The sequence below is a fragment of the Lissotriton vulgaris genome, chromosome 12 (genome assembly GCF_964263255.1).
Source record: "Lissotriton vulgaris chromosome 12, aLisVul1.2, whole genome shotgun sequence".
Classification (NCBI taxonomy): Eukaryota; Metazoa; Chordata; class Amphibia; order Caudata; family Salamandridae; genus Lissotriton; species Lissotriton vulgaris.
Genome location: NC_141700.1, coordinates 39,262,766 through 39,290,333, shown reverse-complemented (window position 1 = coordinate 39,290,333; position 27,568 = coordinate 39,262,766). Strand labels below are relative to the sequence as shown.

Sequence of the window (27,568 nt, the reverse complement as noted above, 5' to 3'; positions counted from 1 at the left end):
ATCCTGCAAGCCCGGGTGGGATAATCCTCGCCTCCGTGTCCTTAATAGAATTGAAAATTCTTTGTCGCGTCTGCTAGACAATTTTTCATTCTATGTCAGTCCACGGAGGCTCAGATTATGCTAGTTTAAAGTATATCCACCACCACCGAGGCCACATCCACAATAGGCTTATGATAAAACACTTTAAAGGTGGAATCAGAAGACCAATCTGCCGCAGTCATGATATCTTGAAGCCGGGAGCCGGCACCAAAGGATTTTGAGGCCATAGCCCCTCTCACAGAATGAGCCCCAAATTTAGAGGTATCAATACCCGCCAGGCCCAACAACCAGGTAACCCACCTGGCCAGAGTTGCACTGGTGACTGGGCGGAAAGGTTTCTGTAATGAAATCAACAGTTGACCAAAACCAGTTCTAAATTCCCTAGTACAATCCTCATATACCTTCAAACATTTGACCACACATAATTTACTGTGATGAGGAAAAGCAGGATATGCAATACATTTTGTATGCGTTTTTGTACGCCTAGAGATCGTAAAAGAAACTCCCGTGGGAGTGAATACTCTACCTGATAAATCCAAGGCCCGAATATCCGACACTCGCCTGCATGAAACCAGGCAGAGAAGAAGTGTAAGTTTAGCTGAGAGCTGTTTGCGAGACAGACCCTCATTAGCCGGCCAGGCCGCCAAAAAACGTAGGACCACTGACACGTCCCAGAGTTCAGTATACCTGGGTTGAGGGGGCTTCACTAAGCGGACCCCCCTGACTACCCTGCACACCAAAGGGTGTTCCCCAACGGGCTTACCGTCAACATGCGGGTGCCCCGCGGAGATCGCCGATCGGAAGTTATTCACTGTGCGATAAGCCAGACCAGACCGCGCCAGTTCCGATAAGAAATTCGCTATGACAGTAATATCGGATCCCATCGGATCCCCCTGCCGTTCGTTACACCAACCAACCCATCGTCTCCAAGCTGACTCATATCGCTTGTGGGTGGAAGGTGCCCATGCCTGAGATAGGAAAAAGAGAGTGTCCTCTGAAACTCCCGGCACTTGCCAACGTCGCCGGAAAGTCTCCACGCCATGAGGGACAACTGATTCTGAAGGACCAGCGGGTGGGGAAGACCCACCGGGTCCGTGAGAAGATCCGGGAACGTCGAAATTTGCACCGGCGCTGCACAGGTGAGACTCATTGCCACCGGGAACCACGCTTGTGCTTTCCAGCACGGTGAGACCAAGACCAATTCCGCTTTCTGCCTCCGAACCTGAGCCAGAACTCTCGGGATCATGATAAAAGGAGGAAACGCATACAGAATGCCCGTCGTCCACGATTGAAGGAAGGCGTCCGAGCTGATCGCCAAGGGATCCGGGCGCCAGCTGTAAAACTGGGGAAGTTGCCTGTTGAGCCGAGAGGCAAAAAGGTCTACCACACACGGACCCCATTTGTGGTTCAATGCCCCGAAGATTCGAGGGTGCAGTCTCCAATCGCTCGCATCTCTCAAGTATCGAGAGTTCCAATCCGCCGCTACGTTGGCAGACCCCGGAATATATTCCGCCGTCACCGAAATTTGATGGGCCAGGCAATAGTGCCAGAAATCCTTCGCTATCTCCGCCAGGAGGCGAGACCTGGTCCCTCCCAGGCGATTTATGTATCGCACCGCGGACACATTGTCCATGCGTAGGAGAATGCAGCATGACACTTTCTGAGGGGACAGGGTGCGAATCGCAAAGGAACCCGCCAGAAGTTCCAGGCAATTGATGTGGAGACTCAGCTCGTCGCTGGACCATCGGCCCCCCGTCTCCACCGAGCCGCAACGGGCTCCCCAGCCCCAGCGGCTGGCATCCGACTCTATCACCACTTCCGGGGTGGCCGCGAAAATGGCTCTGCCATTCCACGCATCCATATGCTCTAACCACCAGTTCATCTCCGTACGAGCCTCTGGCGAAAGGGAAACGTGTTGAGCGTAAGTCAGACCCTTGCGCAAGTGCAATGCCTTCAAACGCTGCAAGGCCCTGTAATGTAAAGGGCCCGGAAATATCGCCTGGATAGATGACGCTAGAAGTCCGACCAGACGCGCCAAAATCCTCAAGGAGATTGTCGGAGAGGCAAGCGCTCTCCTCAACTCCTTCCTGATAGCCACCCTCTTCTTGAGGGGCAAGAGTAGTTGAGCTTTCACAGAGTCGATCTGGAAACCCAGGAATTCCATCACCTGAGAAGGTTGCAAGATGGACTTCTGCAAATTCAGAAGGAAACCCAAGTCCTGAAGAAGTTGAATCGTCCAGGACAGATGGAGAGATACCATCTCCGGCGACCGACCTAAAATCAGTATGTCGTCGAGGTAAATGATGAGGCGAACGCCCCGTTCCCTCAAGTTCTGTACCACGGGTCTCATCAACTTGGTGAAACACCATGGGGCGGACGACAGCCCAAAGGGCATGGCCGAAAACTCGAACCACTGGTCGCGCCACTGAAACTGTAGAAAACGCCGGTGAGGGGGGTAAATGGACACCGCCAGGTAGGCGTCTTTTAAGGCCAGGCGTACCATCCAATCTTGCTCTAGGAGGATGTCGCGTAGCAGGTGTATACCTTCCATTTTGAAGTGTCGATACACCACCCAGCCGTTGAATTCCCTGAGGTTCAACACTAGCCGATACCCCTGGTCCTTTTTGGGGACCACGAAGACAGTGCTCACGAAGCCCAGGTCGTGTGGAATGGCTTCCACAATCGCGCCCTTCTGGAGTAAGGAGCATATCTCTGCGTCTATGAAACTCTGCTCTGTCTGGGAAAAATGCAGGGCATTTGGTCTCCGCCGTTGGCTCGGGGAGGCATAGAACTCTATGTGAAACCCCTGTACTGTCTGCAACACCCAAGGGTCGCTCGTGAGCGTGCGCCACCTGTGGAGAAAAAGAGACAGTCTGCCTCCCACCATATGTTCCGACGGACACAAAAGTCGTACCTGAGTAGGAGTTGTCTCCAGAACCATTCTGCTGGCCACAATAGGATCCTCTCTGTCCTTTGCCCCTGCCTCCTCTATCGCGGGAGGGGTAGAAGTTGGAGCGTCTGTTGCCTCTGCCTCTCTGATCTGCTCCACGTGAGGTCTGTGCATAACCTCGGCCGGACCCTCGACCTCGTGGGCGTCCGGCCCTATCAAAAACACCAGTGTGGAAAACCTTCTTGATATTTGATTGCGCCCGGTCCAGCGCGGAGAAGGTGGCAACGTACTTGCCCATTTCTCTAACAAATTTGTCTCCAAAGAGCATACCATTGGCGAGGGAACCAGGTTCGGTAGGGGCCATTTCCGCCAGCTGGGAGTCGATTCTCATAAGAAAGGAGCGTCTCCGCTCCGTAGACAGGGCCACATTTGCGTTCCCTAAAAAGCACATGGCACGTTGTGCCCATTCAAGGATCTCTGACACATCCAGTGGCACCTTCCTATCCTTTGCCTTGACAGCTGCGTCCAGAATCTTTGTGAGGGGTCCAGCTACGTCCAACATTTTGTCCTGACACCCTCGCCAGGCCCTATCTAATCCTTTTTTCGGATCTTTCGCAAACTTTCTCATAAAGGCCGCCATTGTGGGGTCCAAGTCCGGCGTATCTGCCACCTTCCCTGTCAAGGATGGCCTGGGACATTCAGATCTGAGCGTGGCCCTGACACTATTGTCGAAACCCTGTCGCAGGTTATTACACACATAATGCGCCACCTCCGGGCACGGCACCCATTCCGTGGACCTAGGGTGCACAATGTTGTTTGGATCAAACAGAAGATTCTTCGGCGCCTGACTATCATCAGCCTTATAGGCGGCGTGTTTCACCTTCTTCGATCTCTTCCTGGACATCACCGAGTCCACCTCAGAATCAGAAGTGACAGGTGGGGACGGGGACGAATCCCCAGACGTATCCATAACCATTGAGCCATGATCCTTCATCACATTCCTGGCCATCTGTGCTAACACCTGGGCCGAGGCTTGAGGAGAGGTATCACTCTGCCGGGCTGACTTAAACTTCCTCTTGCCATATTTCTGAAGGGTGTGAGTAAAAGGCTTGAGAGCCTTGATCAATGCCTTATTCACCGACCCCTGGACATGGGTATCCAGAGCCTTAACCAAATTTTCCTCCAATTGCTCTTCCTGTGGCTCATACTCATCGTATTCATTGTAATCTGCCCATTGGGTATCCTCCTCGGCGTAGTACGCCATAGCGCTAAAGCAGGGAGGTGTGGAGGAACTTCAACAGGGGGGGAGCAGCCCAGGGGTGCCTCAAATACACACACACACACTGTAGTCCGAAATAATCACCACTCTGTAGTCCGAAATAATCACCACTCTGTGAGGCTAAGATCGAGGTGGAAGGAGACCCCTTTGTGCACACCAAGCTCCCCTAGAGCAGAGCTCTAATACGGATACGCTCCGTTTAGCGTTCTGATGAGGCCAGGACTTATGCAGTCTACAAACGCGCGCTGCGTGAGGAGCCGGTAATGTGAGGAAAACGAAAGCCGGCTCTTCGCGCATGCGCGTTGCGTGTGGGGCCGGGCTCGACTGCCTCCTGAGCGCGAGCGTCTCGCGTCTGCCTCCTCCTGCTCCACCGCCCCCTACCGAGCGCACAGCATGCCTCGGATCGCGCGCGGAAGACAGAAAACACCCGCACGGGCACAAACAATGTAACGGATCAAGCCCTGTAAAATAAGGCGCAATCACAAAATACACCAACAAAACAAATCACGAGCGAGGGTCCGCTCCGTATCAACAAATCACAGGCGCGCGCGCGCGCCGTCAACAATCACCGCCCGACACACATTACCCCCAAGAAAAGAAGTAATATAGAAGGGCACTTAACTCGCTGCTGCAGCAGCAAAGAAAGAGGAGGTCGTATTGATAAACATGGACAGATATACAGTGGACTTGATAGTGATTGGTGCATACTGTTGGAGGGGGTTGTCCTTCCGGGGTCATGCCAGTTTAAAGTTTTTTATTGGCTGCTGTTTAAGTCAGTAAAGTGAAGAGAAGCATAATCTGAGCCTCCGTGGACTGACATAGAATCACGGGCCTGCTCCGCCATTGGTCCGCGCGGCCTCTCGCCTGCTTTCTGTACTCTGCGCTCTTAAGCGAGGCCGTGTAGGCAGAGGTGAAACTGCAGAGGCGGTACTGTGCTCTGCCAAGCGCCCGCACCAGGCTGTATTGATTGACCCCGAGCCATGGCTGCTTTCCAGGCGCTTGCCCCAGAGCTACCCCTTCGGTGCCCTCGACTTGTGGCCCCTTGTCCCGAACGAGGCACTGCCTGCCTTTCTTGTCCAGGCTGGATACTGCTTCAAGTTAGCCCCCTACGTGATCCCGGCCTCCAGCACACCCACACGGCTGGCGGACTTTTCCATCCGCTCTATCCTAGCTGCGGAGAGTTCAGGCACCTCAGGCGCCAGGCAAGGCCGAAATCTGGACGAGGAGCCCCAGGGCACCACTGCGGGCACTGCCAGCGCCAGGGCGGGCCGACAGGAGTATTCATGGATCCACTGCACCCGGTTCAGGCCGCCGAAAATACCAAGTAAGACACCCTTCTGTAACAGGCACTGTTCTGCAGGGACTTCAGTTATTCCTACACTGCCAGCTCCGCGCAGCGCTGACAATCCACCTGCCATCACTCCACCAGCTCTACCGACCCCTCTCAACCCTGCCCTCCGCTCCCGGGCCACTAGAACAGCGACGTACACACCCCTCTGACACTACACCACAACCTGCCCTATATTTCTCTTTCTACGGTGGGACTGATGCATACACATCGTTGCCAACCCACCTTAAACCAACGCTTCACCTCCTATGATATTCCGATACAGAGATCCACGCACCACTCTCCTCACCTCAATCATTTATTTATTTTATTTCCAAGAACGGAGCCCAAAAGCATAATAGCTAAGAGCAACGGGGATGTAATCAGCAGGCATAGATAGGAAACATAAGTAAGTATCACAAGACAATCAGTCAGTACATGGGTGTGATCGAGACCCCGTGGCAGTCTTGGTATCTCAAGATGGAAAGCCTCCAGGTGTGCTTATCTGGTGAAAAGATCATAAATAAGGAACAACGAGGCTTCAGACACAGAGGGGCTTCGAAGGTATGGCGAAGATCTAGAGAAAGGGGCCTATGAGGAGGAGAAGGCGTGTACACAACTGAAACCACATTCCAAGGACACACGTATACTATGTGCTGGGCATAAAATGGAGGTTGAAAAAGAAGGGTTTAATTCATTTCTGAAAGTGGGTAGAGACGAGGGAATGTAGATGGCAGGTGGGAGTGAGTTTCAAACCTTGGGCACACATGCAGAGAAGAAATGGTTTAAGGAATGTTTTTGTTGGGCATGAGTATTTCCTTTAGTAGAGAGTCTGTCCTGCGGAGATGTTAGGAGCCTTAGTAGAGTCTGTCGTGAGATGTTGGGAGCCTTAGTAGAGTCTGTCCTGAGATGTTGGGTGCCTTAGTAAAGTCTGTCCTGAGATGTTGGGAGCCTTAGTAAAGTCTGTCCTGAGATGTTGGGAGCCTTAATAGAGTCTGTCCTGCGGAGATGTTGGGAGTCTAGAGTCTGTCCTGCGGAGATGTTGGGAGCCTTAGTAAAGTGTCCTGAGATGTTGGGATCCTTCGTAGAGTCTGTCCTGCAGAGATGTTGGGAGCCTGAGCAGAGTCTGCCGTGCGGAGATACTGGGAGCCATAGTAGAGTCTGCCGTGCGGAGATGCAGGGAGCCTTAGTAGAGTCTGTTCTGCGGAGAGGTTGGGAGCCTTAGCAAAGTCTGACGTGCGGAGATACTGTGAGCCATAGTAAAGTCTGCCGTGCGGAGATGCAGGGAGCCTTAGTACAGTCTGCCCTGTGGAGATGTTGGTAGCCTTAGTAGCTTGGACAGTGGCCAGCCATTGCCAACTAGAGACCCCCATTTCTAACAAACAACCATTGCGATTTGGAGAGGAGTAAACATCTCAATGCCCATTAGTTTCCCCATGTTTGACTAATGTTCTGATTTGTTACCTTTGCCTCAAATTGTAAAGTGCTCTGATATACTTCGGGTTCAAGTTCGCACTATGTAAAACTATAAATAACTAAATGTAACTTTCATAATCGAGGTAACTGTTAGCAGCAATACTACGTGTCTCTCCTCGGAGACTTGGACATATTTGAAGTGCTCACCATCCTTTTTCCCCAGCAGCCCCCCCCTCTCCTCCCCCCCGCCAAGGGGCGGCAATCTGAGGGGTAGCCCCGGGCGCCATGAGCTCTAGCTATGCCCCTGCGGGAAGGCAAGATGAGCAACTGCACACGCACTTCCGAGCGGGAGGGGGGGGGCGGGAATGGACCCGAGCCGAGCTCCAGAAACAAATAACTTTCACATGGGGAGGGGGGTGGAACGGACACACGAGGAGGGGGCGGGAAGGCAAGATGAGCAACTGCACACGCACTTCCGAGCGGGAGGGGGGGGGCGGGAATGGACCCGAGCCGAGCTCCAGAAATAAAATCACTTTCACTCGGGGAGGGGGGCGGAACGGACACGAGGGGAGGGGAGGGGGGAGGGGGGGGAGGGGGGGGGCGGGAAGGCAAGATGAGCAACTGCACACGCACTTCCGAGCTGGAGGGGGGGCGGGAATGGACCCGAGCCGAGCTCCAGAAACAAATCACTTTAACACGGGGAGGGGGGCGGAACGGACACACGGGGAGGAGGGGGCGGGAAGGCAAGATGAGCAACTGCACACGCACTTCCGAGCTGGAGGGGGGGCGGGAATGGACCCGAGCCGAGCTCCAGAAACAAATCACTTTAACACGGGGAGGGGGGCGGAACGGACACACGGGGAGGGGGAGGAGGGGGCGGGAAGGCAAGATGAGCAACTGCACACGCACTTCCGAGCGGGAGGGGGGGGCGGGAATGGACCCGAGCCGAGCTCCAGAAACAAATCACTTTCACACGGGGAGGGGGGCGGAACGGACACACGGGGAGGGGGAGGAGGGGGCGGGAAGGCAAGATGAGCAACTGCACACGCACTTCCGAGCGGGAGGGGGGGGGGCGGGAATGGACCCGAGCCGAGCTCCAGAAATAAAATCACTTTCACACGGGGAGGGGGGCGGAACGGACACACGGGGAGGGGGGGGGAAGGGGCAGGAAGGCAAGATGAGCAACTGCACACGCACTTCCGAACGGGAGGGGGGGGGCGGGAATGGACCCGAGCCGAGCTCCAGAAACAAATCACTTTCACACGGGGAGGGGGGCGGAACGGACACACGGGGAGGGGGAGGAGGGGGCGGGAAGGCAAGATGAGCAACTGCACACGTACTTCCGAGCGGGAGGGGGGGCGGGAATGGACCCAGCCGAGCTCCAGAAACAAATCACTTTCACACGGGGAGGGGGAGGAGGGGGCGGGAAGGCAAGATGAGCAACTGCACACGCACTTCCAAGCGGGAGGGGGGGGGCGGGAATGGACCCGAGCCGAGCTCCAGAAACAAATCACTTTCACACGGGGAGGGGGGCGGAACGGACACACGGGGAGGGGGCGGGAAGGTAAGATGAGCAACTGCACACGCACTTCCGAGCGGGAGGGGGGGGCGGGAATGGACCAGAGCCGAGCTCCAGAAACAAATCACTTTCACACAGGGAGGGGGGCGGAACGGACACACAGGGAGGGGGAGGAGGGGGCGGGAAGGCAAGATTTAACACGCACTCACCAGGGCTTCCTCTGGCGGCCGTAGTCGAAAAACGAAACTCCGCCCACCGCTGAAATAACCCCGCCCACCGCCGCATGACTACACAGAGGGAACGCCCATGGAAAAAATCTCGGGAACGCCCCCGAATCTGGTCCGTGAATGACGGACAGATCTCTGTTCCAATGGCTAGCCTCCATTTATGGAGCTAGCCAGTGGAACAGAGGGCGTATTCCAAGAGTGCCTTACTGAAGACTAGAGATTTCTCTGGGGGCGGAGCTTACGCTCCGTTCCCCAGGCGAAACCTAAAAATCAGCCAACACCAATGATTTTACTAATATGATCCATTACGTAGCAAAATATCACCACACACAGAACACTTCTCACTTTTACACAGCTCAGTGTTACTCACTTTGCCATGCAGAAAACATGGGATACTAAGGTGGCTCTAATGGGAGTCAAAACTGTACATTGTATATTAGAAATCTCTCTGAAGGTGGTGAACTAACCAACTGGCCAATGTAGTGGGTTTGAAGGGAGTGAAGATGCAATGGGCCCCTACCATTTGCCAAGGATACTCTCAGCCGTTAACAGCCAAGGATACTCACAAATTAGGTTACAGCAGATATATATACCTTACGGACATAAGATGAGACGCACCAGTTGTGGATTTTTGGTATGCACTTCTTGTGGCAGATCATTGTGCAATCTAGGAAGAAAGAAAATAAAAATTGGGTAGTCCACATCTGCGTTTCGCATTTTAAACAAATAACCACCATGAGTTTTCACCCCTACAACCCAACACCTGCAGCAAATCAACTGTTACAAGGGAAACAATCTGAGATGTTACATTCATGTTTAAGACATTTATATGGAGACATTATATTCTATCTCAGAAGCTTGACTGGAGGAGATCCACTGTAATCACAAGATCCAGTACAGATCCCTGTAGTGGATTCACCGGTCCACCTTCCACCAGACCTAGTACTGAATAACAAGCATTGGAAATGCAATAGGTCTCGCAATAGGAAAGTGTGAGCGATTGGTATTGTAAATGACACTTTTTTTATTTATGTGTTGGTTTTGAAAATATCAAATTTAATAGCTTCGTCAGTTACAATGTCAATAGTTTTAACTTTCGCAAATGTGACACCTATAGCATTTGTAATGCAATGTGTGTTGTATTTACGTGACTTACATGTATTGATATTACAAATAACAATGGCTTTTAATTTTGTAAATAATTAATACTTAAACTAAAAAAATTGTGATTTATAATGGCAATAGCTTAAACGTTTGTCAATAAATTTTGTGAAGATTATGTTCAGTGTATTTTATTGTGACGAAAATCCAAGAAGATTGCATCAGAGCCACACACACATAGATGTGGTGGTTGTGGATCTGGGGGATATGGTGGTTGTGGATCTGGGGGATGTGGTGGTGGTGATGGTGGATGTGGTGGTGGTGGATGTGGTGGTGGTGGATGTGGTGGTGGTGGATGTGGTGGTGGTGGTGGTGGTGGATGTGGTGGAGGTGGTGATGGATGTGGTGGTGGTGGTGATGGATGTGGTGGTGGATGAAAAGTTGGCGCATAATTTGTTTCATTCACAATGTACCATATAATTTGCTTTTCAAAGCCACATAATAGCGCTGTCGGATAATTCGGCCCGGAGTTGCAGCATTTTGTCAGTCTCCTCCCCACCCTGCGGGTCATCAATGACATCGTTCAGTACCGGGATCTGGCCGAAAACAACTGACAGTGATTGAGGGGAGACGGGGTGCGGCATGTGGCCAATTTGTTCAAAAGAGAATAAAGGGTAAGCTAGAGCAGTGCAGGGTGCGCAGAGTATACGTGCTGGAGAGAGACTCAGTGCTCAAGGTGCTGGTCGGGGTGAGGGGGGCTGGAGATGTGGTGACAGAGGGGAAGGGTGGGTGAAGGAGCACGAGCTAGTGCTGGAGAGAGTGGCTGGAGGGGGAATAGAGGTGTTGGAGATGTGGAAGAGAGAAAAAACAGCAAGCTACTCCTGGATGGCGGGCGTTGGATGGGGGGTGGTGCTGGAGGATGGGGGGAGGTAATCGAAGAACAGGGCGAGAGAAAAAAAATCAAAGTAAGTGCAAAATAATTGAGAGGAGAAAATACCATTACCGGAGAAAGGAAAGGCTACAGCCTGAACCCGTGCTCAAGGGGGATGGGGAGGGGGTCAGTGGTGAAGGGGAAAGGGAGATTGGAGTCGGTGCCGGGGAGGGTGAAAGATAGGCGGGAGCAAGGATCCATGCATACTGAAAAATAGGTGGCATGAACGAAGAAAAAAATTAACAACAATCTATCTTTTATTAAATTAAGCTGCTCGGAATGTTAAACCCTATTATCCACTACCACAAAGGCTGTACCGCTCCCTCTAGCTCCTGAGAAACATTTGAACACCAAAGATCCAGCATGCAGGCCAGCCACGCCCTTTACCCACCACAAGAGCAAAGAGAACTAGTACAATTGCACAACTCCACAGCTTCAGAAGTGGAAGAGCGGAGAGAACAGGAGCAGCTATTTCGGAATTTACCTCGTGTTTTTATTTGTCCATTGTAGTTGCTTTGTGCGGCAAGAGCTACTTAATTTAAAAACAAACTTTCCAATTATAGAAATATAAATGCCCCTTTTGGTTGCAACGCTAGCATTGCGACATAAGTATAGTTTTTCGTAGAGATTTAAAAGTATGTACGCAGCGATGAAAAAGTTCCACATAAAGCAGGGCGGTATCACAGAGCACATGAGCGCTTGTCAGCATTTCCTGCAAAATCACAGCTGTTTTGGAGAGTGCTGGTTCAAAATGTTAAAGAAAATAGAAGAGCCTTTCCTCGTCCTTCCTGGCTAACACAGGACAAACAACAGTTATATGCCTCTTGCTCCACCCAACGCATGTTCCACTTTTAAGCCCCTGTAGTGAAATTTCAAACATGCAGTCGATTGAATTAAATCCCCACCTTCAATGAAGGAGAAATGCGAGTCACGGCCGGAGGCCGGCCGTGAAAAAAATGCAGCGCTCCTGAAACTGAAATCACGAAATCACAGCTGTTTTGGAGAGTGCTGGTTCAAAATGTTAAAGAAAATAGAAGAGCCTTTCCTCGTCCTTCCTGGCTAACACAGGACAAACAACAGTTATATGCCTCTTGCTCCACCCAACGCATGTTCCACTTTTAAGCCCCTGTAGTGAAATTTCAAACATGCAGTCGATTGAATTAAATCCCCACCTTCAATAAAGGAGAAATGCGAGTCACGGCCGGAGGCCGGCCGTGAAAAAAATGCAGCTCTCCTGAAACTGAAAGCACGAAATCACAGCTGTTTTGGAGAGTGCTGGTTCAAAATGTTAAAGAAAATAGAAGAGCCTTTCCTCGTCCTTCCTGGCTAACACAGGACAAACAACAGTTATATGCCTCTTGCTCCACCCAACGCATGTTCCACTTTTAAGCCCCTGTAGTGAAATTTCAAACAGGAGGAGAAATGCGACACGGTGGGCAGGGGAGGGGGCGGAGCGGGTAAAAAAAAAAAACAAGACGGAGGGAAGGCAGAGAAGGGGAGGGGGGAGGAGAAATGCGACACGGCGGGCAGGGGAGGGGGCGGAGCGGGGAGAGGGTGTGAAAGCAGCAGGGGCCTGGAGTGCGGCTGAGGGAAGGGGCGGAGCGGGGAGAGGGTGTGAAAGCAGCAGGGGCCTGGAGTGCGGCTGAGGGAACTGAAGAAATGCGACACGGCAGGCAGGGGAGGGGGCGGAGCGGGGGTGTGGGAGGAGTGCGCCTGAGGGAAAATACATGCAACGCAGGCGGCTGGGGGCATGTGCACGCGCTTTTAAGCTCAATGCGCATGCGCATTGAGCTTGAATTTCACGGGCACTGCAAGGAATCGCCACGATTCCTTGCAAGTTGGTTAAAGTCTGTTTAAGCCCCCATAGTCTCGCAAGCTCGATGCGCATGCGCATCGACAGGCGAGACCTAAAAAAACTAAACAAATATTTTGCTTTGCACTTCAAAGGCAGTGTTCACCACTATGTCTTCTTCAGATTGCTCCCTAAAATGAGGGAACCGGTAAAAATGGAAGATGCTGCCAAAAATATAAATACTAAACTTTTTATACAGCTTTAACTCCTTGGAGTCAGCCTGTTCCTAGATGGCCGCAATCTTCTAGGGAGAAAGGGTTGGGGGTAGATACGGGGGGCTGTGGGATAGTTGGCATGTCATTTTCCAGGCACCTCTAAAGATGTAAAGCACTGAGCAGTCACTGGTAAACCCCTTACTCCTTTCCCTCAGTGGCTTCTGTCACTGAATAATAGCTGCAGAAGAAGGTAGACCCGCTTCTGTGTGCACCTCCAGAGGCAGTCGACATTCAGTACTAATAGACATGGAGCAAGCACATGAGAGTGCACTGGGCTGAGACACCCTTGGGGAAGAACTCTGGAAAATAAGAAGCACCCAGAAGGCCTTAGCGCCCCCTGCATTTGGAGTCACTGAATGACACCAGCCGTAGGAGCAGGATGTTTTAACTGGTTGCAATAGGTACCAGAGAAGACAGCAGAGTGCAAGGAGCATGTTGAGTCTCCTAAGCTTGACTACAGCTCGTCAAATCTGGGTATATATTTCCAGGTAATGCCCAAATACCAAGCGATCCGACTCCCACATTTCTCCAGCATGTTCCAATGAGCATTTATGTTTTAAAATTGTGGTAATAAAATGTTCTGGCTCCAAAGCAGCACCAAGTGATTTGCTACTTTCTTTAACTGCTCAGACAGGCTTCATTATTTATTTCTTACCACTCACCTACAGGACTTAAACATTAGGTTGAATTGAATTTACTGTCTCTAATTTACTAGCAAGAACAGGCTCACCTCTCAGGCTTGCCTTTCATAAATATTTGACAATAGTTACATTCGACAGACAGTAGCAGTTTTTACTGTGGCAGAAACCGGTAAAAAACAATTCAATTCTTACTTCTGCAGAGGTACACTTTGTCCATGGGCCAGATATTGGATTGGCACTGTTCACACGACTGGCCTATGCTAACTTGATAGTGGATGAAAACGTGGCCGCAATGCTCCATCTGCAAACAGAAGACAGGCAAGAGAAAACAAGCATTGGAAATGCAATAGGTCTCGCAGCATTAGAGTTAGTGCTTTTAGAATTGTTTATGGGTTTTTTTTGTAAATCTTGAGCATTTTTGTTTCCTGTAGCCAATGCTAAAGAATAAAAAAAAAAAGCATAAACATTTCTAAAAGCTCTAACTCAAATGCTCCGAGACCTATTGCACTGTGTGAGGGTGAGGGGTTGAGGGTGAGTGAGGGTGAGGGTGAGTGAGGGTGAGGGTGAGTGTGAGTTAGGGTGAGGGGTTGAGGGTGGGTGAGGGTGAGGGGTTGAGGGTGAGTGAGGGTGAGTGAGGGTGAGGGGTTGAGGGCGAGTGAGGTGTTGAGGGTGAGTGAGGGTGAGGGTGAGGGGTTGAGGGTGAGGGTAGGTGAGGGGTTGAGGGTGAGTGAGGGTGAGGGTGAGTGAGGGTGATGCTGAGGGGTTGAGGGTGAGTGAGGGTGAGAGAGTGAGGGTGAGTGAGGGGTTGAGGGTGAAGGGTTGAGGGTAAGTGAGGGTGAGGGTGAGTGAGGGTGAGGGGTTGAGGGTGAGTGAGGGTGAGGGGTTGAGGGTGAGTGAGGGTGAGGCGTTGAGGGGGAGTGAGGGTGAGTGTGGGTGAGGGGTTGAGGGTGAGTGAGGGTGAGGGGTTGAGGGTGAGTGTGGGTGAGGGTGAGTGAGGGTGAGTGAGGGTGAGGGTGAGTGAGGGTGTGTGATGATGTGAAGGCGCGCATCCGTAGACGGTCAGAAACCGAATGGGGAAGAACGAATTCCATAACATATTTTAAAACTCGAGGGAGCGATTCATGGTCAAAGACTCAGAAAATGAGTGAAAACGCAAAACAAAAAGAACGGTTATTAGTGGGGCGTGGTGTTGAGAGAAGAAGAGAAATGACAAGTCTTCGATCAGCCTTAGAAGTGCGGGACCAACGAGTGAGACTACAATAATACAAAGATCGGAAACGCGAATACAAACGGTGAATAAAAAGTGGACCGAAGAACAGTGAAATCTTAATATGGGAGAAAAACACACGAACCACGTACATAGCAAAGAAAGAAAAAATATGATTACAAATGCGGAAATAGGGTGAGATCAGGGAAGGAACTAAGGCCAAATGAGCTAAAGAAATGGGAGACATAGAGAGTGAGTGACTGAAGGGAGAATTGTAAAGGAAATGAGAAAACGAAATGAAGGAAAGACGGGCATCGAGAAAAGTTGTGAAGTAAACAGAACTAATGGAAATGCCGAGACTAGACTGACATGTCGACTGGAAGACAGACTTCTAGGTGCTAGAGGAGGGAAGAAGGCGCTAACGGGAAAAAGAATTAGTCAGGCAGGCTCCGGGGTGGTTCAGTCCCGGACAGTTCGTCTCGCCTCAGCTGTGGCGTCGGTCTGTCCTCGGGGCCCGGCCTGTCACGGGAGCTCGTTCGGCCTACTTTCATATTTTTTGAGCCGGTGGCTTCGAATAATTTATAGTGCATTTCCAAACGAATGCTGTTGACAGCGTTCACTAAAATGTACCCCCTCGGCCCATTTCTTCCCCCTCTGATTTGATTCTGCTGGAATAGGGAGCGTTGTCGTAGGCTTGCTGTGTCTCTGGGTTAAAAATAAAGGTACACAAATAGATGTTGACAAATAAACAGTTGTCTGTTCCGCCCATCGTATTTTACTTTCGCTTTCTTCGTGGGGAAACTATTTCTAATTCGGGAACGTATTATGTTAAAAAAAGCACACATTTGAGCAGAGACGAAAACACCAAAACACTCCAGTCACTTTCTGTTTACAGCGGAAACAGGGTGCTTACCCCAAAGTAAGTTGAGAGAAATGCGCTACAACTTAGGTGAATGAGTGACAACAGTAAAGCGCCTCAGTCGGTGGTAAAAGCGCCGACGGCCGCTGCCTGCACCCGGGCCCTCCAGGGCGGTGTCTGGAGACAACTGTCAACAAGAGGCAGGAGAGAAAGAAAACAAGACGGACGGACGGAAGAGAGGGGAGGGGGGAGGAGAAATGCGACACGGCGGGAAGGGGAGGGGGCGGAGCGGGTACAATAAACAAGAGGGAGGGGGGAGGAGAAGTGCGACAGGAGAAATGCGACACGGCGGGAAGGGGAGGGGGCGGAGCGGGTAAACAAAGACGGACGTGCACGCGCTTTTAAGCTCAATGCGCATGCGCATTGAGCTTAAAAGTCACGGGCACTGCAAGGAATCGCCACGATTCCTTGCAGTGTGGATAAAGAGCGGATAAGTCCCAATACTCTCGCCTTGCTCGATGCGCATGCGCATCGACAGGCGAGACCTAATAAATGAATGATCGTAAACAGAAGCATTCTGAATGAAAACCAAAGGAATCTCATCATGCAAAGAAGCTGCCTCAACGCAACTGCATGTTTGTCCTTAAAGTTACTTTTAATACTCTATTAGTGACCGTATCGTGTGCATTAATCTTTCCGTTACTCGCAGAGTGCTGCAAGCCATAAACACTGCGCCTTGAGAATGTAAATAAAGTATATTCGCTCGACCTATCTCTGCTGCAGCAGGAGCAGAGGCGGAGCATTGAGTGCTGCAATGTGACATGCAATTTTAAAGCGACACTCCACCCACTTGTTTTAGGTGACAATAGACTGAACCTGTAAAAGTTTAAAGATATTTTTGTAAGTGCTCCATAATTGTATCAGTTTTTGTCCCTCAGTGTCCACGAGAACTTTGCTGCTCATTCAGCCAGCATTATGTCTTTCATCTGCCTGCATTCTTGTCAGATTTAAGCTTCAAGTTGGGAAGGAGGAGTTTCTTACAAACTGACTGCGTTCTGACCAGACACTGAAAGCTGACCTGGTGACCTTCACAGTATATGGAAAACTAAGAACACATTTGTTTGAGCCGGAGCTTAGTGCAGAGTGCAAAGATACAAGCATGGACTTGCTTTTAAAGCACTACATGTGCATAATTGACATACAAATGACAGTAGAAATAGCAATAAACATGGAGGAAGACCAGCTGCTTGTTCATAGGGCACCTTCATGCCTTGCCGTAATACATGCTGGAGTCTATTGTATACACGTGTCCACAGTAATCTGATCATAAAATAAAGCCTGTGGCCTCCGCCTAGTGGCTATCAAGTTCCTCCTGCAATGGTCTCATATGGTGGAAAGAGAATGGGATCAGAGGAATACAAGATGACATAATTCCCAGCAAGCATCTGAACTTGTGAACTGTCACTGTACACTTCTATAGCATTTGATTGGCTGGATAGTGTAAACGCTGTAGTTTGTTCCTTGACAGAATGGGGGGAAAGGCGTACACAAATGCTCTTGACCAAGCTATCGAAAGCGCATTCCCCAACGACCCTCAATGGTGTAACCTGCTTGCGTAAAACGGGCATTTTCTGTTCATCGGGGTGGCAAAGAGATCTATTGAGGGTTTCAGTTCCCATTCGTGGCTGACTGACGACAGCCTGCTGAGTCTGTCCGCCTTTTCGTTTAGCACTCCTGGCAGGTGTTCTGCTTGTAGCGATATTCTGTGTAGGTTCGCCCATTCCCAAATTTATTGGGCCTCCTGGGATAATGGAAGTGATCTGGTACCCCCTTCCTTGTTTATGTAGTGCATGACCGTGGAGTTGTCTGTGCGGAAGAGAACCGCCGACCCCTGCAATCGTGGAAGAAATGCTTGAAGTGCCGGCCGGATTGCTCTTCGTTCTAGGAGGTTGATGTGAAAATGACAGTGCTGGGGCAACCAATGCCCGCTGACATGTAGATCCTGAAGCACCGCACCGCACCCCAGCCCTCCAGCGAGGCATCTGTCGTTACCACTTGAGGAGCTGTATAGCTTACAAAGGATAGACCTTGGGATAGGTTTTCTTCCTTCGCCCACCACAAGGCTGCCCTTCTCATTGTCGCAGTAATTAGCACCTTGTCGTCGAATGAGCCGTTAATCTGCCGCCATTGCTTGTCTAGCTGTTCCTGAAGAGATCGCATCCGCAGTCTGCACTGGGGTATCCGAGGAATGCATGAAGAAATCACTCCTAGAAGGGATTTGTAACAGCGTACTGAAAGACACTTTCTTTTTCTCAACAAATGCGCCATGGATTTCAGTTTTTCCTGCCTGTTGAGGGATGGAAAGGCCTTGCCGAGAGTCGTGTCCAAGATAGCTCCCAGGAAACGTGCTGTCCTGGAAGGGAGGAGAGACGACTCCTCCCTATTGAGAGTGAGACCCAGGTTCCTGAATAGGTTTGTACATGCCTTGACTGTTTCCTCCGCAGCCCCCCAGGACGGGGCCTTCCGCAACCAGTCGTCCAGGTATGGGAAGACCTGAAAATGCTGTTTTCTTAGGAAAGTTGCCACCGGTGCCAGCACATTGGTAAAGATACTCGGGGCAGAGCGAAGCCCGAAGGGTAAAACCCTGAATTGTAAGTGCCTCTTGGCTACTGTGAATCGAAGATACCTGTGAGCTGGGTGAATGGGTATGTGAAAATACGCATCTTCGAGATCGAGAGTGGCCATGAAATCACCTGGATTGAGGAGACGTAAGATATCCTGGAGCAAGACCATTCGAAAGGATTGAGAAATGAGATAGGTGTTTAGCTCCCTGAGATCTAAAAAGGGGTGCCACTTCTCCAGCGTCTTCTTTACCAGGAAGAACCTGTAATAGAATCCTTCCCCTCTTTGAGATAAGGGAGCCAACTCCACAGCTCCTTTGAGGATCATCTGAGCTGCAAGAGACGCAGATGTTTCGAAGGAATGGCAGCAGGGGGCTTGGAAGGTGGTATTTGAGTAAACTCCAATGTATGGCCCTCTTGAATGATGTTGAGCACCCAATGGTCTCATGTTATAAGATCAAGTTGTGGGGGTATTGCGATACCCTGCCTCCTACAGATGTTGTTGAGGAGGTGGGTACAGCAGTCTGAGCCAGAACGCCGCTATTGCCTCTTGGAAGTATCACGTCCCTGGCGATTCTGCTTTCCTCTAGCATTGGACCTAGAGAAAGACGAGGTTTGGCCTTGTTTTAGCTGGTAAGGTTGTTGATACGATTGAGACGTTGATCCATAAGGAAGAGTACCGCTGTTGTTGGTACGAGCCTCTGTATGAAGTAGTACTCCTTCCTCTGGCCCCCCCTGAAAGGAGCCTTCCAATACTGAAGAGTACCGAGAGACCTAGCCGTCTCTGTATCCTTTTTTATCTCTTGGAGGGCATCATCGATGTGTTTGCCAAACAATGCCTCACCATCAAAAGGGAGGTCCAGGATCTTGTTTTGGACCTCCGGTCTGAACCAGGTCGCCCTGAGCCATCCTTGGCGACAAAGAACCGATGCGCCAGCCAGAGAACGGAAAGCTGTGGTGGCAATATCCATGGCACAATCTATCACCTCTGCCGATGTCGTTTCCCCTTCCTGCAGTATCTTCTTGGCCTCCCCCTTGGACTCCTGGGGAAATTGGTCCAAATATGGTGATAGATCACACCATAATTGGCGATCGTACCTGCCAAGGATCGCCAATGCATTTCCCACTCGCACCAGAAGACTTGCCATAGAGGAGAATCTCTTCCCCGCATTATCAAGGCGTCTGCACTCTTTATCAGGAGGAGTTGACAGGGGTGTCGAAGGGTTACAAGACTTCCTCTGTGTCGCTTGCCATATTATGGAGTCCAGTTTCGGCTGCCCAGTTAAAGACGCCGGACCCTCCTCAGGGGCCTTGTATTTCTTTTCCAGGCGTGGCAAAACTGGAAATACTGTAGCTGGGTTTTTCATCGCCTTTAGACCCTCCTCCTAGACATGGTCAACAATGTGTATTGACCGGGTCACCTTCCTATAGGGTTCCTTAAAATCATAGAGGAAACCCTTTGTTTGTACAGAAGGCATAAGTAGTTTGAACCTACTAGATGCTCTCTCCATCAGCTCGTGAAAACCACCAATATCCACCGGGGAAGAGTCCACTGGGTCTGGACTAGGAGACGCTGGGTCCAGGATTACGTAATCATCCCATTCCACACCTTGGTTAGGCCTGTTATCCTCATCCTGATCTCTATCCGAGGAATCATCATGAATGTCCTGGATCACTGGAGGTGAACTTGGAACAGGTGTCTGTGGCTGAACAAACACTTGGGAAGGCATTTCCGGAGAACCACTATTGAAGCCGTGGGAGCAGATATAGCTTGTACTGCCGGGACAGAGGGAACAGGAGGCGGCATGCCATGGAGATCTGCCAAGAGGGAGGAAGGAACTGACACCATCTCCTGCCCTGCGCTCTCTTGACGTCGATAAGACTGCTGGTGAGAGCATTCATGAAGTTACTCGCCCTCAGAGTCAGTCTCTTGGCACTTCACCAACAACTGAGAAGGACTATGTGCATAGCCAAAAGAGTCCTGATCACCTCCATCAGAATCCTCCTCTTCCTCAAGTAACAGTGCGGGAGGCAAGGTGGTAACCCTCCTTGGAAAAGTCATGTCCGGTGTTATCCTTTTCAAGGAAATAGTGATCCACCGTCGACAGTTGAATTGTCGACGACGAGATGGGTGTAGTCGACACTGCCGTCGACAAGACGGTCAACGCTCCCGCCGTCGTCGTCATCATAGTCGTCGAAGCTCTCGTCAACAACACTGTCGTCACCACCACCGTCGACGACATCCTCGTCGCTGTCGTTACCTTCGTCGGCATCCTCATCAACGTCACCGTAACCGCCGACGAGCCTGTCAACGGTTTAACTTTTCCCACCTGTGATTTAGAAGCTTTCGTCGACGGAGTCTTCTGCAGCGTCGTCGACGACTTGGAACCTTTCTCTGACTTCTCAGATGGCAGAGAAGAGGGCTTCTTGAACTTCTTAGCAGCCTCCACCACTGCTGTAGCTGTAGATAGTCCTTCCCTCTACTTTACACAGTGGTGAGGATATTTACTAGGATATTTACTCTCAGGCTCACGGGGGTCTTTTTTGAGACCTTACCTGGACGTTCTGAAGAAGGTGAAGGGGAAACCCTACCCCTTTTGATTGACCTTCTAGATGAGGCTGCAGATAAAGAGTCTTCACTGTCACTTAACAGAGTTTCCTTCCTTGACTTTAATTTCCGGAGCCAAGTGAGGGTCTTTGAAGAGAAGGTGCAACAGTTCTTGTAGTCCGCAGCCTTATGATCTGGATACAGGCAATAAATGCAGTCCTTATGCCTGTCTTCCACATACAGCCTTTTCTTGCCACCGGTGGCACAAGCTTTGAAAAGGACTTTCTTCTCTATGTCAGACATTTCTAGATGAAACACCCAACAATCCTGAAGAAAAATGCTGGGAAAAATCCTCAAATAGAAATGAAGTGAGCAGAGCTCAAACGAGACTCTCTTAGCACAACGTGCAGTAGAAAATCTGAGGCTCTTTAACAATCCATCTTGCAATACCAGATTTAGAGATGGGATTGCCTTTGTGAGGCAGAACAAATGCAACAGTTGTTTTGTGAAAATCTTTTGTTCCATCTATGTAGTACAATAACGCTCTTTTAAAGTCAAGTGTGAGAAAAGAGCGTTCTGCTACAGAATCAGGTTGAGGAAAAAAGACTGGTAACTCAACTGATTGGTTGATATGAACTGCAGAAATCCCTTTTGTAAGGAATTTAGGGTTGGTGTCTAGAACTACCCTGTCATTGTGTAGTTGAAAGAAGGGTTCTTCTAAGGTTAATGACTGTAGCTCACCAACTCTCCTCAGTGACGTGATCGCAATGAGGAAAGCACATTTCCATGAGAGAAAATGCAAGGGGCACTTATGCAATGGTTCAAAAGGAGGGCTCATGAGCCTTGTGAGAACAATGTTGAGATTCCAAAGTGGGGCAGGAGGAATCCTTGCTGGCATTACTCTCTTTACCTCATCCATGAAAAGCTTTGATTACTGGAATTCTGAATAGTGATGGATGCTGCCTGTTCTGCAAATACACAGCTACTACTGCAAGGTGCAAACAAATAGATGTATAAGCTAGTCCAATTTGCTGTAAATGTTACAGGTAACAGATAATGTTTTGTATAGAAGCATCTAAAGGATTGATTTTGTTCTTATTGCAGTGAAAACACATCTTTTCCAGTTTGCTGCATAGCAAGCTCTGGTGGTAGGCCTTGTTACTTCTTCTAGAATATTCATACAGTCTGGTGGTAAATGTAACCAAACTCTATGACTTCAGGAGCCAGAACGCTAGGTTCAGGCTCCACAGACAAACCAAGTGGGGGTCCATCACTGACATCTGTCAATGATAGGCACCACAAAGCTTGAACCCTTTGGGTTTCTTCAGGGACATCTCTGAAAAATGGCACTCCACGTCAACGTCAGTCAAAAAGTGACAGGAGGCAAGCTCGATCTGGATCCATGCTGATGGTGCAGAAAAGAAGGCACTGTGGTCAGTGCACTAGGGTGACACTGATATAGGTATTGTACATGTCATTTTCGGCACAGACTATGCCATGCGCAGCCGAACAATGCCGCATACCAGGGTGCAAGGGGATTTCCGGGTCCAGTCTGACGCCTGGGAATATTCCAAGGTTAGGAATCTATGGCTAGAAGGCTCTATCAGATGCAATGTTTAGTCTAGTGAACACACCTTTTTATTGTTAAACAATTATATCTGTGAGAACACATAGTTGTTGGAGCCAATAATGTAACAACAGACAGCTATGCCACAATGACACCTTTTCCTTTAATCTTAGGGCTCTCACTTGAGGCGCACGACTAGAGGGCCTTGTGTGGACAATATCCCTATATTTTTTTTTTTTCTAAGGATGCAACACTTGCTTTTAGTGATACACTGACACTGAACCTTCCTGATCTAGAGCCCTGCATACTGTGACAGCGTAGAACTGTGAAGTAAACTTTCGTACCACATTCAATGTCTCCCTGAGCCTCACACACTCTTGCTATTACAATTGATGGAAGATCTAAAACAATACTCACCACTTGATCCTGTTTACGTTTCTTTTTTTGAGCTTTGCTTTGCTTTGCTGTGGAAAGATCAAACACATAACTCAGGTGTAACTTTAGCCTCCTCACAAGAATGAGTGTATGTGCCAAGCTCCTGCCTCACATGTTATAGCTAGCAGAGTTATAGGTAACATAAAAACTTCAACATCCAGAGACATGCTTCAAGCATTATAAAATGCTACCTCCACTGTGAATAAAATATCAACCATTTCTCTTTCCTAGATGGAAGACCGGCTACACCATGCAAAATCGATCCTCCTTGACTGGCTAGCTAGCAGCTTTCTTCAGGTAATTTGATCCTACTGGCTCACATTTTTCCCCACTACGACAAAGATACGGGTCTAACTGAGGTAGTAAGTGACCCAAACGTAACATCGGACAGCCACTGAGCAGTTCGTTTGAAGGAGGATGGTTATCTCAACACTGGTCCCACTTCACTTCCGTTGCATGCAGGCATCAAAGGTATTAAAGTTCTGCTCTACAAACAACTTTCTTAAACATTAACAGACCGTAATCATGCTATGGTCTACCCAGTCAAGCTTCACTCCACAGACAACTTGGAATTGTTTACCTTTTGGACCTCTGAGTCATCTTTCCGGGAATAGCCTTTGGTGAACTCATCGAGAAATGACTGGAAGAGATTCAGAACAAGGTTCACATCCTTTTCCTCCTGCTTTTTTGCCAGACTGGCCACCAGGAACTGGTACCGCTCCATCAGATCTCCATAACCAGCGTGAATGTGCCCATTCTGGGAAAAAACGGTAATTTAAAGAGAAGTATCGCTTCAGCAACAATCATAAGCAATTCCTCACAGAACTTGAGCAACGGCAGCAGGGTGACTTGCAGCTAAGAGGACAATCTTGTTCTACTGTGTAGGAAAGTCAAGGAACTCATGAGGAGATTCATTTTTATATTTGCCACACACTTTTCAAAAGTACAAGAGAAGCATGAACAATCATAAGACATTCACACATGGTGGAGGACAAGAGCTTATTTCACACAGCTGCCAACTTATGTTTGTAGGTTTCAACCAGAATTATTAACGTTCGCAATATTTATTGAAATGGTGAAACGTTATGATTTCTAAATATTTTTACAGCGCATAATGAATGCATTTAACTTCCTTCTAAGAGCTCCCAATTTTCGGTAAGTGAACTTAGACACAAGGACAAGAAATGTGTATGATATTTCAGAAGACAGGGAGCTGGGATGAGAACCAGCTATCACTGATGCAAGTTACTAAACCTATCCACTAGAACAGGGATCACCTTAACACAACTATTTACAATGTAAGTTCAAGCATAGGGCCAGGTTTCCCAACAACGCAAATAATAAACAATAACACTGTTTATTTTCATGCAATGAGCACTAAATCGGCATTTCAAATGTGCAGACACGTAGTGAGCAAGACTACCACCACTGTATCAGTTTACAAACATTAGACATGATATAGCTATGCCTAATAGGTTATGAATCACAGATGTGTAAGTTCTCCGCTGAAAGGAAGGCAACTACTTACTGGAGTAGAATACATTGTCTTGATGAATCTTCTAAACTTTTCGGTTGCTTCAAGAAACAAACATTCTATCCCAGACTTTAGAGAACTCAAATCATTGATCTGTAAAGAGAAAAGGAAATAGATCACCACACCACGCCAGGCACCAGTATGGACAGTCACATACCTGAAATCAGAGCTATTCCAAACAAGCGACCGAACATATAAAAAAAAAACACATTAACAGAGCTCAGCTTCTGCATTCCCATCAGCATTATAACAGCAAGGAAGATGAGCTCATACAAAGGGAAAATCCAATTGTTGGCTTGCCTACAGTTTTAGTTGGTGTGTTGTCTAAGATCTACTGGAAAATACCAATACCTAACAGTAACTGCTGGGTCAGCCCATTGTTTATAATTGGCTCGCTTTCCTGTCAATCTCCTTTACTCGCTTATTTGGTGGTTTCCCTTACTTTTCTTGTGTTTCTTCTTCTACTACTGGAGGATAGCATCTTTACTATGCTTTTGATTGGATGCCGTGAGGTATGCCATGGCTTACATCACAGAGCTTCTGTTTTCTTTCTCGTAGAACACACCATGGGAGTGCATGTGTTTTCTTGTTCTGCCAAGCTCGTCCTGTGCCATTCACACCCCAAACTTGTCCATAGAAGCACAGCAACAGGTATAATTTTGCTGGACCGATTAAAGAGAAGATTACTGGTTGGTTTTAATTCATTTCCTGTGTTCTGTGGGGTGCAAGAAATGCCAGGCCGTGGAACACGGAGGCAGCTGTTATGTTGGGGGGGGCGGGGGGTGGCATGCCCCAGCTGCTGCAGAACACCAATTGGCTAGACCATTTTATCAAGTTGCATCGAAAGTAAATTGGACCTCTGTGTGAGAAGTTGGCCTGATATTCAGTGTTCACTATTCTAGTGATCACTATGTATCAGTCCAAACAACCCTTATGGTGATTGGTTGTAAGTCAACCTTATAGACCAGCTATCCTAGTAGCGTGGATACGAGAAGTCTTCGGGCTAAACTCTAAAGGGCGTGTTAAGCCAGCTGTTATACCATCGCATATACCCCTTGAACACCAAGTGAAAGGACACCACACAAGTGTTATGAAAATAAACAGTGTATTTATTTAGATCACAACAGCCCTGTACTCTTTATGAGGACAGGGTACTAAGCACACAACACAACTCTTACGAAAATACTTTAAGTTGCACAATTTACACAAATGCCCGAGGGGCACGAAAAACCATATACTATGAAAGTGGAATGCGAAATTACTAGCAGGTAAGTACTGGACTAATAGGCTTTGGAATCGCTAGGACTACGTTACTGAACCTTCAGATTACTAGTAGGAGGCCTAGGGGACTCGGGTGCAGAGTGTGCACTCTCACGCGGGATGCGGGACAAAGTCTATGGAGGCTAGTAAAAGCAAAGTTAGTGTTCTCGGGCGAACCCGACTAGGTAGGTTGAAAACGATAGTGGATCTGGACCCTTGGATAGTGAGGCTATGCTGGGGCACCGAAATGCCGAAGTTACCTAGCCCAGGGGCTGCAGCTGCATAGGTCTGAAAAGACGTCGGGAATCCTCGTTGACGAACCAGGAGCCTGAAGAAAGAAGTTGCTGGCAGGCGACCAGTGAAGATTGTTTGATGGATCCAAGCCTGGATCGAAGATGGATGACACCTGAAAGCAGAGGGGACCAAGTTCTTAATCACTAGCCAGTGATTGTGTGGGCACCAGGATGGCACCGGGCGAAGTCACCTCGACCAGATGAGTGGGCGACGCTGGGCTCTGCAGTCTCACGGACCAGGAGGCGTCGTCAGCTACCAGGATGGAGGTGCGAGCTGTCCCACGATGGTTGATGCTGTCGACGTCGCTGGACCCAGGATTGGGGCAACAAGTGTTGGCAAATTCAAGCCCACGCGGTGGACCTAAAATGGCGTCTGGAGTGGACCAGGAGGGTCCGGGGTGCTCCTCTTGTGGAAGGGAGCAAGGGCCAGTCTGGAGCAACCAGACCAGCAGTGTTGTCGTCGTCGGTCGTCGTCGGGAAGGCCACAAGCCAGCGGGCTAGTAGCCAGACAACGCGGTGAGCAGCAAAAAGCAGAAGGGCCCCACGCAGATCTCGTGGATGCTGGGGGGCTGGACTTCGGTGCTGGAGCTGCTCAGGGTTGGGGATTCTCGGACCCCAAAGCACTCACCAGAGGATCCCTCGGCGGTCGTGCTGGATAGAAGTCGTGCAGTTCTGATGATGGCCGGTCCCTCGAGGTCTCGTCGCACCTACGGTTCTCAGCTTAGCTGTAGAGGTAGGTAGAGGTCAGAGGTGCCAGGGAAGCCGGGTCTCGTCGTGCTGGGCGGTCGGATTCCGGAGGAAGGACGTGCAGCAAACCGCAGAGTTCTTAGATGGTGCCTGCGGATGCAGGGTGACTACTCCTTAGTCACAAGGGAGAAATCTTAAGAAGAAGTCGAGAGTTCCTTTCGTGGAAAGTAGTTTCTTGATTCAAAGATGATCTAATTTGAAAAGGTCCTCGCTCCTGTCTTTATCCTAAAGAAAGGGGTGGGTACGCGACTAGGTCCTGCCCTAGGGGTGGGACCAGGAAGGGGGGTGGTTACACCCCTCTCCCATGCCGGACTTTCCCCAGGCCAGGGGCTGGTGTGCTCCTGGAACTGGTTCTAGCCGGCAGATGCATAGTGAGAACCGGGGTGCCACTTGCAGTCACCTTCCTGTAAAGCCCTGCCTACCCAGGATACACAAAACCCTGTCTGGGATGGTGCTAGCACCGCCCCTGACAGGAAACCCTTTGTCTAAGCTCCCCTCGCTGGAAGGACTCCCAGCTGCAGGGGGTCAGACTCGTGTCTGTGGTGGCAGCATCCATTTTGTGATGCTGAGGCTTGAGTTAACTTTAACCGGGGTTCACAGTTACATACATGTCGTGTCCCTCTAGAAGGGTGGAATGCTAACCCCGTCGCCAGAATTGGCGAGGGGTTAGTATACCAATTCGTATGACACCTTACTCGACATGTTTTGATAAAGCGATACCAGAGATAGCATTTAACCGCGAAGATTATAATGCACTTAAGAATATATGGTATGCGTTATCATGGAACAGCTATTAGGACTTGGTTCTGCAAGCTGCAAACAGGCTCAGCTCATGCCAGAGCACCATCTCACACGATTCCAAGCACTCTGCCTTCAGGATTGTCAAGGCCTGCCATAGGAGTGACTGATAGGAATCTGTGTGTCCATTTTTAGGGTTAGATATAGGGATACTATATCTAAAGCAAAGGGTGATTACACCACCTTGCCCCAGCTGTTGTGCAGCCAGTTGTGTCAGATTTAGATGGCCATCCAGGGGTGGCATAATACATGCTTCAGCCCC

The 27,568-nt window shown here is 49.6% G+C and overlaps 1 protein-coding gene across 1 annotated transcript in view; it reads right to left on the bottom strand.

The window, feature by feature from the left end:
• The window catches only part of LOC147673178 (unconventional myosin-IXb-like), an 83,870-nt gene extending 59,369 nt beyond the window's left edge, over nt 1-24,501 (bottom strand). Inside the window, exons 1-5 of the mRNA XM_086946959.1 lie at nt 24,203-24,501; nt 23,255-23,431; nt 22,657-22,698; nt 13,630-13,738; nt 9,291-9,364 (exon numbers count right to left, since the gene is read on the bottom strand). Coding sequence (XP_086803085.1) covers nt 9,291-9,364; nt 13,630-13,738; nt 22,657-22,698; nt 23,255-23,431; nt 24,203-24,217 — 417 coding nt within the window. The 5' untranslated portion in view covers nt 24,218-24,501. The remainder of the gene's footprint in view (nt 1-9,290; nt 9,365-13,629; nt 13,739-22,656; nt 22,699-23,254; nt 23,432-24,202) is intronic.
• Nucleotides 24,502-27,568: the final 3,067 nt, after the last annotated feature.